The 12,391-nt window shown below is 31.6% G+C and overlaps 1 protein-coding gene across 1 annotated transcript in view; it reads left to right on the top strand.

Moving 5' to 3' along the window:
• Nucleotides 1-484: 484 nt before the first annotated feature.
• Nucleotides 485-12,391, top strand: part of LOC149481427 (pregnancy zone protein-like) — a 32,837-nt gene continuing 20,930 nt past the window's right edge. Inside the window, exons 1-11 of the mRNA XM_089704985.1 lie at nt 485-855; nt 3,018-3,187; nt 3,375-3,447; nt 3,840-4,002; nt 6,058-6,228; nt 7,549-7,664; nt 8,171-8,360; nt 8,698-8,823; nt 9,183-9,368; nt 9,882-10,037; nt 10,411-10,947. Of these exons, the coding sequence (XP_089561111.1) occupies nt 779-855; nt 3,018-3,187; nt 3,375-3,447; nt 3,840-4,002; nt 6,058-6,228; nt 7,549-7,664; nt 8,171-8,360; nt 8,698-8,823; nt 9,183-9,368; nt 9,882-10,037; nt 10,411-10,947 (1,965 nt within the window). The 5' untranslated portion in view covers nt 485-778. The remainder of the gene's footprint in view (nt 856-3,017; nt 3,188-3,374; nt 3,448-3,839; nt 4,003-6,057; nt 6,229-7,548; nt 7,665-8,170; nt 8,361-8,697; nt 8,824-9,182; nt 9,369-9,881; nt 10,038-10,410; nt 10,948-12,391) is intronic.

Genomic DNA, 12,391 nt, shown 5'->3' with positions numbered 1-12,391 from the left:
TAGTTTAGGCGTGATTGAGTAACAGACAGACAGACAGAGTTACTTTCGCATTTATAATATTAGTATGGATGCTGTAAAAAGATTATTATAAGTAATCATTTGTTTTTCAATCAAAAAGAATCACAAACTTTGATCGAAAAAAATAGATACTGAAGTAGGTACTTACTTTACCTACTTTACAACTGTAAAAAATGTTTCCAACCTGTGGTACAAACACTAAACAGCTAATTGTAATTAACGATGATTCATATTGCTATCATCAATCTTTATCATTTCATTGAATTGTGATATTTTCATGAATCGACAATGCCTAACGGTTCCGATTCAAATTTTTTGCGTTTCGCCAGTACAAACAGAATCAAACGAAGCTTTTGTTAAAAACTGGGCCATCATTGTCCGCGAAACAATTAAACTTTATAGCTGTATCAAAAGCGCAAAAAATGTTGAAGATGTCTGATCTCACACATTCGCAGTTGAAACCGCGCTCGCGACGACCGGCGGCTAGTCGAGCGCGCGCATCGCTAAAGAAAAAGAATTTAATTTAAATTTTGACGTTTTAATTTTTTTATGTGCACTTGAATTTAGACTAAGGTCAATACTTTCAACTCATCTCCTACCAATAACCATAGATAATTATTTTTTACATAAAATTGATGTAACTTTGTTATTGTATGCTAATCAAGTTTTTGTTTACATTCAGTACTAAGTGCTTCGTATTGTTACAATTATGGTGTGTTCTGTGAGCGTTCAATTTTGTTAGATTGTTAAGGATTTTACAATGAAGTGGTCAAATCTTTTGTTATTGTTGACCCCGGTTTTAGCCAATGTGAGTGAATTACCACAGAATATTACAAGGTATGTTTTAAATTAATAATAGATATAAATAATCTCAACAGGTCATTGATACTTATTACGTTCCTTATATAAATGACTATGATTTCATCTCTCTCATTAAAATCAGCATTTTTAAAGGTATTACCACAGACTAATAATAATATACTACGTATACAAGTATTACTACAGGTATAATATGTTTTGTTATAGAGTATAGACTAGGTAACCATTACCTACAAAGCAATTTTTTGTTGATGAATCAATTCTCAGGAAACCAATAATTACGGTGTTATTAAAAAGATTTAGTTTTCAATTCAAATAAGGATTGGTGATTCATGTTCGTATCAAGGCAAGGGTAAAAAAGATGAACCGAAATTTGCTTGTAATAATTTTTATTAAATGATAATTAGTATCCGACCCGAACCAAATTTGGTTTTTATTATGGAGTATCGTCATTATTATCTCTGTTATAGAAATGACGAGCTTTTTATTGTGAGAGATCCTTTGGATCCTACACAGTCATTAACAAAAATTCGTTTTTGTTTGAAAATATAACAATTTTGCTAAAAACCCCAGGAAATGCAGGAAAATAAGACTGATAAGTGATAATATATTCAAATATAACTAAGTTACCAAGCTAGTTACCTACCTCGATGTTGTTTTGTAATAAAAAATACATTTTACTTTTTTTTTTAATCAGACTTTAAGGTAGATGTTCCATAGACACGACACTCTTTCATCTAAATTCTAAACGAAATAATAACATATCTAAAACCATTAGAGAAAATACGTATCCTTGCAATAGATAATTCATGAATGGTTGTCATTTAATTAATTCAACGTTTCCTGGCATTCTCCTTATAAATTATAGTACCTACTTACAATAACGTCACTGTTTTTGTGAAGATAATCTGAGTTAATTACATACTAGGTACTAGAGTACATAAATATTATAAGCTATTCACACGTGTTCAGTTTTGATTTAAAGATACCATTAATAAAAAGCTGTGGGGAAGATTACTTATACCTAGTACCTATAAAAAATAGTTATTGCCTAATCACTTCGTAAATTTGAAATATACATGGGTATTTGAAACAGACAAAAATCATAGTGCACCTATGATTTTTCATTTGTCACATTTTCATATCTATAAAGTTTCACCCCTAAAAAGTAAAAACAAACACAAATATAAACGATTTGGTTATTTAAAAAGTCAATAACCTCCCACAAAATGACCTTTTACCAATGTTTATTTACACAAATCATTTTCACATTTCATAAAAAAAAACAATATTTGTCCTCAAAAACTGCAAAGCCAACCTTGCGACTTGCATACTTGACCTACAAACACATTTCCTTATGGTAAAGAAGAGTCATCTATAATGTTTCCGACAATATAATAAACGTGACTTTGTGTATAGACATTTCAATAACAAAGTCCATTAATCTAATTGCAATTTGTAAAGAGATATGAAATAAATACAGAGATATTTCGATTTAATCGTAATGAAAACAATACTGCATTATTTTTCATCATCGTTCTGGGTCGTAGTGGCGACAAAAGAGTACCATGAAATGTAATCGATATGAAAGTATTCTTTGCAAAACTACAAAAAGTGTCTGCTTGTACTAGTGTAGATATCCTCGATAAATGGGCTATCTTACAAAGAAACAAAAGCCTATTCGAGCCAGCAGTTCTATAGTTACGAATATTTTTACACAGTTCATCACTTCATATCTACGCTTATTCCTATTACTAGCTGTGCCGCGCGATTTCACCCGCATTATTCCGCTCCTGTTGGTCTTAGCATGATGATATATAGCCTATATTACTCGTGGTTAATGTAGCTTTCGAATGGTGAAAGAATTTTTTAAAATCGGTCCAGTAGTTTATGAGCCTATTCATTACAATCAAACAAACAAACAAAGTTTTCCTCTTTATAATATTAGAGATAAAAAAAGTAATAACCGAAGATTTTGTGTATTAATTTGTTTGTTTGAACGTGCTTATTTCAGGAATTACGGAACCGACTTGAAAAATTATTTCGACCAATAGTAGCGGAACAATGCGGTTAATACCTATCACGAGGCACAGCTAGTTGTAAAATAAAGTTAATAATTTGAAAAAAAAAATCTTCGAAAGCTTTCTTATTAAAATCATCTATATTTAATTCCCTTCCAGTTCGCCATGCACAGACAAGAACCACCTGTTCCTGGTGCCAGGGGTGTTAACAGCTGGCGGCACCAACAGGGCCTGTCTCTCCAGGTTCCACCCTGAGGGTCCAGCGAGGATGCTGCTGACATTGATGGTGAATGGAGAGTCTGTGAGCGCGTTGCGGCAGCTTAATAGCGGTAAAAAGATTTATTGTTCAGATTAGTATTGAGATGTTTTGTATTGATTTGGCGACGTTTTTTCAGATAAATATTTATCGCTAAACCAAATGCTTTTTTATGAGAATGATGATTTAATAAATGTTCCCGAGTAGTTTATTAAACGTATTTGAAGAAAAATCGTAAATTATGTTTCTTCTATTTTTAGGTGATGGCGGTTGTTTGGACATATCGGTGCCACTTCAACCAAATTCTAAAGCAGAATTAGTTGTGAATGTACGGTAAGCTAATATGACTGTGAATATGACACATAATTGATCATCATCATTCGTTCATTTGTTTTCTTACTTCGGAGACATGACTTCAAATCTTATTGCATTTTTGTCTTACTTTTATCATAATATTTTTTCTCACTACCGAGAAAGTCTTCTTATAAATCGACGAATGATCTCACCTATACACGTTTAAACGGACAGATTTAATTCAATCTTTGTACGTACAATTATCAATATAACAAGACAACTAGTTTAATTTTATAAATGTGTTTTGTTCTTTAGGCTGTATTTATTTATAACCCATTGAGCCCCGAACGGCCCGATCGGTCCATGACACAATAGATTTTTTATTCTGTCTGTGATTCCGGGGCCTGAGTTAATAACACTAACATTACCAGATACCCAGAAGCATCTTGCACCTGGGAGCGTCGAGTTCCCCTCCGGATCTCCAGCGGGAGGCTACTCATCATCCACACGGAGCGCGCCAAGTATCGACCTGGTGATCTGGTGCGGTTCCGCCTGATTGCTCTGAAAGCTGATCTGACTCCTGCACATACTAATGTGAGTAAAAGATATGATATATTGTATTATGTGATAACATTATACATATTCATTTTATTAAACACTCTTCTTGCTCGCATTCGGTCCCGTTTGGGTTCTTTGTAAGCAGTTTGTAACCTTATACAAAATATGCAGCAAAACTAACTTTCTTTAATGTATCAGATTTTATTTATATGAGGGTATCTACAAAATAACGAAATAAATTCTTACCTCAAAACAATAATAATTATTCTTAAAATATTTTGACTTCTGAACGAATGCATTCCCTTGTTTTGTAGACAGTCCATATGAATTATAAAATTAAAATTGAGCAAACAAAATCCCCCGATTTTTAGGCATGCTTTTACGATTTTAATTGTTGAGTTTCCATTATTTTCTACCCTTAAGATGTTATGTTCCCAATTTTAACTTAGTTCAACTAAGCATTAACTTAAACGTAACTTGTATTCCCTAAGTTCAGCTGTGTAAATACTACTTGAGCTTTTATAAGCACAGGATGCGAACGGAATGCCGTCTAACGAGAGAGGTTAGAATCCAGTTTTTATTGCAATAATATCCCTTTAGGATGTTATTGCGTATATAGGAGCCTTGTCACCTTCTAAAAACTAATATTTTTTGTGAGATAAAGTTAAAACTGCAATCATTAAATAATGATTAAATCAAATCAAATTCAATTGTGCACATCTATCTATACTTACTAATATTATAACGCTGAAGAGTTTGTGTGTTTGTTTGGACGCGCTAATCTCAGGAACTATAGGATTCAGGAACTCAGGTCCGATTTTATCTTAATTTTTGACTGGGTGAACCGATTTTGATAATTCTTTTTTAATTAAAATCCTAGTTTAGTTTACTTCTAGAATTTGAAAGTGGTTTAGTTTATTCTTAAAATATTTATGCAGGACACTTTTTCTTATCCCTTTCACCGAAAAGCTGCAAGTAATCAATGAGTCAACTAAAATTAAATACAAATAACTGTTCATCATAATTCGCGACGTGTATCCATTATTTTTGAGATAGCAACCGGTCTTAGTCGGGTTCATGTTGTTGCTAAAGAAATATTTTGACGTTTTGTGGAGTGACTATTTGAAAATATTCGATGCAATTATACTTGAAAAACTTGTATATAGAACATTTTATATTAGCGGTGGTGTCTTGATGACGAGCGTCAACAAAAATAATAATGTTCTACTTTTGAATAAGACACACCATTTGTTATAAACACAAATCGATGTTTTATACAGTTGACATTATACAGGTTTCCTGTACTTTTTAAATTAGTAAAAGAACGGAACTTACATAATGAATTAGACATGCAAACAACTAAATACTAATATTAATTAATAGAATTTTAGATTAGAAATATCTGTACAAATATTAATACTTCGACAAAATTATTTAGTTCTAGCTATGGACTGTAGTATGGTTTTTACAAATATATTTCACACAAGTACACACAGTTATGCTATAGGCAGAAATTTTTTACATAATGTCACATCCCAATACCTGTAGGTATTGGGATGTTTAAAACTAGCCATTTACTCATTATCCTGTTAATCACACTAAACTGCAGCATGTTTACTAAAAGTCAGCGTAACACTGACACGGTTGCGACGAGTTGTGGTATGCAAATAAGTTGTTTACATTATTGATCAGCCGTTTTATAGCTACGGATACATTTCTCTTTGTATTTCCGTTTGTCATTAGATATTTTATTATCTCCATTTATCAATGAAGTGCTAAACGATAATTTAGGATTAGAATCAATTTATAAGTTTTATTTGTTTGGATTATAAAGTTGTTAATTTGTTCATAATAATATGAAAAGTTATATATTTTTAAATTTAAATTTATTACTATAATATGCTTATGTATTATTTTATCCTGTTGCCTTTTAGTATCTTAATACATATTATACTTAAGCCGCGAAAATTGAAAGATATTATTTGTAGGTATACTAAGCTTTTTCTATCAAACCTGTTATTTTCTTACAGGTATTTCAATGTGTATTAATCAATAGCTTTCTAAAATTATATTCGATTTAAACATTTTCAGATAGACGAAATCTGGCTAGAAGGTCCTCGAGGCGCTTGGGAGGGCACTAGACTCTCACAATGGTCGCGGGTTCGAACCCGCTTCGGTATCGCTCAACAGCAATATCAGTTGGACGAACTCGCGCCAGTCGGCAAATGGACGATCCGAGCTAAACTGGCTGATGGAACGCAGGTTTGTTTCAGCGCCGTCTATATTTATATGCAGGAACTACTTGCATTATGTTAAGTACTAAGTTATAAATTTACATAAATAAGATTATATATTTAGCGTATTTATCTACATAAATAAAGATATATACAACATAAAAATACATAAATAACAATTCTAAATTAAATTGGAAATGTGATAGATTAATATCAGCGCCATCTATGATTTATTGCGCTAACTACAATCGTTTCGCTAGCACTGGCTACAAACATTTCAATTTAAAAAGTTTCAGAAAAAAATGAAGTGCTTATTTAAATGTTTAAAATTATTAAACCGTAGTATATTATTATTAGTCTGTGATTAAACTTATAATTTTGTTTTCAACTCATTAAGTATTTTCGTTTTAGCTAATTACTGTTAATTGAAACATTATCGTAAGAAAATGAAGAAAATATTAATAAAGGAGAATGGGCAAATTGGGCCTGAAACTTGGGCTAAGACCAATACACACGAAATATTGTTTTTGTGATAGATCATTACACATACCTTACGAAAAAAATAAAATAAAAAAATAAATCAACCGGGTTCTTGTACAGTCAAGGCAAAAAGTTTTATTTATTTGGCTATTATTTTGCGCACAATAACGGTGTATTTAATTCGAGTGAAGTAAGTATAAATCTAAATGTCACTGGAGTGACTGAGTTTAACCACAAAAAAACGTCTAACTACGTTAAATTATAATAAACACGGTATAGGTACCTGTTACAAAACATAATATTAGTGTATTTCGGTTATTAGAAGACTTAAGATTAGTACGTATTTGTAAGTGAAAGTGAATTGGAGTAACATAAAGATATTGTCATTGTCTTATAACAGTTATTTATTGCAAAAAATATTATACACAAAGAAATAAAACTTGATGTGACTGTACAAAAACCCGGTTGATTATTTTTTTATATATATTTTTCCCGTTATGTATGTGTTATGATCTATTATAAAAACAATATCTCATGTGTATTGGTCCAACTCAAGGGTTCAGGCCCAACTTCCATAGTAAAATGCCCATTCTCCTTTTTAATAATACACAAACACTGGCCGCAAAAATTAAAAAAAATTTACAGAATAAAAAATTTGGAATGCCGATTTAAATTTTTTACATCGTTTTGTATTTTGTTTCGACATAATTTTATAGACCGTATTAATTGTTTTCACTAATAATTATTATTCATAACAAGTGTTTGAAACTTATACGAAAGAAAAATATTAATAGATTTTTAAATAATAACGGATTCTATATGTAGATAAATTTGCCTTTCGTAATTTTTATACATTTTTCATTTTTAGGGTTCAGCGCTATTTTCAGTAGCCAATTACGAGTTACCGCCATTTCAGCTGACAGTACGACACGCGCCACGAATTTTAAGATCTAGTGAAAGGCTTGTTTGGACAGTATGTGTGAGGTAAGAATTTTGAAAATAAGAAAAGTTATAGGAATTGAATTCAGCATATTTGTGCTTTTTCCAACATCTTTCGTTAATTATTGATGTTAAAGTTATTTATTTGTAGAAAAAGTTTTAGTAGGTACTTACTTAGGTACATGTATTTACTTTGTTGAACTTTACCTTTTAAAACTTATTTATGTTTGACTTTAATCGGGATGTACAAATTTTACATCCCAATGTTTGATTGTAATTTCATAAACGAGAAGGATTAATTCAAGCTTTGTAGACCACATGTACCAATGAAATAATCTCAAAAGTTAATTTAATACAGCGCGTATTTAGTTTTGTTTTTCATTATTTTAATTGTGTCATCAATTTATGGTCACAGTGATAGGTACCCATGGTCAGAAGCAGTAGAAAAGTTATTCGGATCCTTTAATGCGCGAACTTCCACTCGTTTACGTGCTAGACCGTGTCACCGTCACATTACACCTGATTTTGTTATTGTTAATTTTCCCATATAGGTACCCATGGTCAGAAGCAGTAGAGGGCATGTTAGTGATTCGGATCCGGGGTGCGGGATCCGCGGGTGGGATCCGAACGGCCACAAAATTGAGGGCTAGAGCCTGTCATAGGCATGCTGCAGCAGCAAGACGTATAGGCCTTATGGGGGATACTCCGCCTGATGTTGTTATTGCTGATTTCTCTTTTCAGGTAATTTTGATGGTTATTGTTTGTTTTTTTTTTTTCATGCATGTTTGATTTAATTCTGTATTTGAGCTTTTAAAATATATGTCGTATGATTGTTGATGTAATTCTGCGTTTTGTTTGAAATATGGATGAATAAATCATGTAATATTTTCTTTGACTATGAATAAATTATAGTCCTTTTTGACAAATATTAATTTGTTTTTATGTGAACGAAAATATATTTTTTCGTCTTTTTTTGTTGAATAGTTCTCGCTGTGGAAGTTGGTTATTTGAATTACTTTTTCTTTTATACATTATTAAATAATTATTATTATTGGTAATATTTTTTACAAAATTGCAGGAGGAAGGTACAAGAGTATGGCAGAATACTACCGTAATATCACAAGTTGTAGACAATCCAATCACTTTAGAGTTTCTAACCAAACAGGGAACTGTTGTGTCTTCTGGCTTGCCTTATAAATTGAAGGTAAGTTTTATTAAAAGTCATAATCATAAAATCTCTTTCATTATAGAAACACTAAGTAACATTAATAATTTAATAATATTATACTTATGCAAAAATCATCTTAAATTTTTCTTTAGATACAAGAACTAAAGAAGAATACCGTGTTATAAATGTATTGCAAAATTACGCTTTTCGCATTCAAAAGATTGTTATCACATAATTTTCTGTAGCGGTCTTAAATTTGAATGATTTCTAAAGTAGAGCGACGAATTTGGTATCTTTGAATCTTGCCAAAGAAGTTTCACTTCTGACACATGTGCTCGGCTGATTTTTTTCGTATCAATTCTACGAATTCTTCAATCTACTTGTCTTATACCCAGGTAAAAGCAACTCGTTGGGACGATAAACCAGCGTCAAACGAAACGGTTCGTATTTGCAAGTCTCCATCCAAATCTATAGATACCATAAATGTTGGTAATTCCTCTTGTATCGACTCTCTTACCGATGAGAAGGGGATCGCTAGAGTCATGTTTACAGCTGATGGAAGTCCTTTTTATGTGTTTCGGGTAAGTTTTTAATATAATAATGTATCGATAAAAGGTATTCTGCCTTGACTGTTTATAAGCCACAACTTGAAAACTAGAAGATTCATTAAATATTTTAGCTAATAAGGTACAGAATACAGATCAAATTAGTAGATCTTAAGGGAAATCGATAAGTGAAAATAATTTCAACGTTATTTTTGTAGACGACGTAAATTACAGCGTTATTATTGTTTTGATGGGTTTAATGGGCATTTAGGATACTTTTTCATGTTATTTTTTTCTATTCTTTAAAAAAAAAGACGTGTGGCACTCGGGGACTGCCGCGGTAAAGCTATTGCATGCTATGCCTTCAAGCCACACCTCCGCGCCCGTCCCCGTGGGGAGCGTGAGGTTTTTTCGTTACGGAATTTCTCGATTCGGTCCCTGCGCTCAAGGCCCGCGATAGAAGCTATGCAATAGCTTAAAAATATATTTATAAAACATTTGAATGCTAAAATCCTAAAAATCAATCATATTCATACTTTTCCTTTCTAGGCAAGTACCAACAGTACATCAGCGACCCTACACCTCACAGTAGGGTCTGGTAAAGCAGCTTTAGGACCCTTACGGGCTCCAACCCGGAGTAGGACACTAGTTCCTCTATATGTTAATATACCTGATGTTAGCAGACCACTTACTGTGCATTTTGTGGTAAGTTTTGTGTGTTTGTGTAGAAAAAATTTCGGTAGCCCTTGAAAATATGGATTTTAGTTGTTTTTAGGTTATTTGCTCGTATTCACAATTTAAATAGTCAGTTTTTTAATCCCATTGAAACTATTATTTTACACCAAGTTTCTGTTTTTCATTGTCTGTAACAGCATCCAAACTCAAACATTTATTTATTCAACTAGACTATGCATTCGTGAAAAAACAGAAAAATAATAATTTACCACCAGTTCGGAAATCTTTTTCTACAGAGAAGAACCGACGAGATACTCCATAGATAACTTTACTTTAATGTTTTTTAAATGCCCTAAAAATACTTCAGATTAATTAATTTCATATAATACTAACTTATTTCCAGGTAATAACCCGAGGGGGTATAATCTATCGTTGGGGAGCCACTACCCAATGTCCAACCAGCACAGACCAAGTTCTTACCGCCTCTAGAGACTCTATATGCCAAAGTAACATTCGCCACCAACCTGGCCAAATTACCAAGTCGTGGCCCAATATGGCCAATACTTCCAATATATTTAATGAAAATTTGTCCAATGTGGGTAAGACTGCCAATGTTGCTAATGAGCATTGGTCCAATATGGCCAAGACTGCCAATGTTGCTAATGAACATTGGGCCAATATGGCCAAGACATCCAATGTATCCAATGAACATTGGGCCAACATGGGCAAATTTGGTAGCTTCCCGAATTATGCGACAAATGCTACAAATAGTGATGTTCTGGATTCCTTACTTGATGGTCAATTGTTGAAAATAATGCTGCCAATAAAAGTGACGCACCAAATGTGCCCTGATAGTCATTTAGTGGCGTATTTCTATCATGGCGATGAGCTAATCAGTGCGAGTAAGCACTTTGAAATGGATGAATGTTTTGTTAATAAGGTAAATTTCATATTTTAGCCATTTTTTGCATTCCTTCAGTTTTTATCTTCTTTTAGAAAGACGTTTTTTATGTTTTATACGTAGTTAATCATTTGAAATTAGTAGATATTTTAACAAGACGATTTAAAGATATATGGCCAGATTCTAAAGATCGGGATATAATTATCTACGAAACTTAAATTGTTTCCATTACAAATAATGTATGAAAATCATACGTCGAAAAGTATTAAATAAGGTATCAGGGATAGGATATCGCAAATGTACATGTTTATTTAAGGGCTTGGTCTAGTAGTGCAAACAAATGCATCCTGTCATCCTATATGTAAATAATACAAATGTACTAAGGGAAAGTTGCTCCACTTAATTTTTAAAAATTAAATCATTCGTATGCATAATTTAATATTCGTAATAAGTACCAAAAATGACAATTTGAAACAATTTTCGTGAAAATTACACCGGGTGATTTTTTTTTATCAGTACACAAAATTTGCGAATACTTTCTATTGATATCTTCAACTTCATGTTTATATAACTGATCAACTTTTACAAAGAAATTTGGACGAAATATAAAAAAAATAAGCTTTCCATACAAAATGCATAACTCTATACATTTTTTTCGACCTAAGTTTCTTAGTGAAAGTTGTTCAGCTTATAGGTCTACCAGAATCTGATGGCATATTTATATTTGAAAAATAAAAGATTTTCATGTGGCAACTTTATTTGACAACTATCAAATTGGTTGTCAAATTATTTGTGTTGATGATTAATTTTTAGGATTTTGTCTTCAAAATCTTCGAAATATCGATAAAACCGCTGCGATCACAAGCAAGAGGTGTTGTTTACAATGTGTATAGAAAAATATTCGATGAAGAAGGGTCAAACACATCATAATTTTCAATTTTAAAGCGCGTGAAAGATTTTATTGCTAAGTTGGACTTACCCGTTTTGATACTTTAAATTAAAAATGTTATAAATAGGTAACTATAATATTGTTTGTTGATTTAAATATAATTTTATGAAAACTTATTACAGGAGTTTCCAATTCGGCTATTTGTCAAGTCCAAGGTGTACAAGTCAATTTTATAATGTGTTAGTACTTACGAAAATAAACATGATTTTATTTTATTATTGTTTTATTTTATAAAAAATTATAAACAATCGTTAATTAATTAATATAGTAAATAAGTTTTGATCTGCATTATCATTACATCCATATTTTCACATGCCATAATGATATACATATTATATTCAAATATATTATATAGGTATGTGTAAACACATAATAATATTATGTATTACCTTTAGAAAAGTAATATGTATTTTATACATTTATTAAGTACCTACATAATATTACGTGGATATCTCATTATTAAATACAGTATTATCCACTTGTTTAATGCGACTAATGATATTGAGGACAAAATAAAAAATACGCAGTATCAAA

This window comes from Colias philodice, chromosome 16 (genome assembly GCF_061535455.1).
Source record: "Colias philodice isolate Cphi_HAF_F1 chromosome 16, ilColPhil1 Martin Lab GWU primary, whole genome shotgun sequence".
In the NCBI taxonomy this organism is placed as follows: Eukaryota; Metazoa; Arthropoda; class Insecta; order Lepidoptera; family Pieridae; genus Colias; species Colias philodice.
This window is presented reverse-complemented; position numbering and strand designations above follow the sequence as displayed.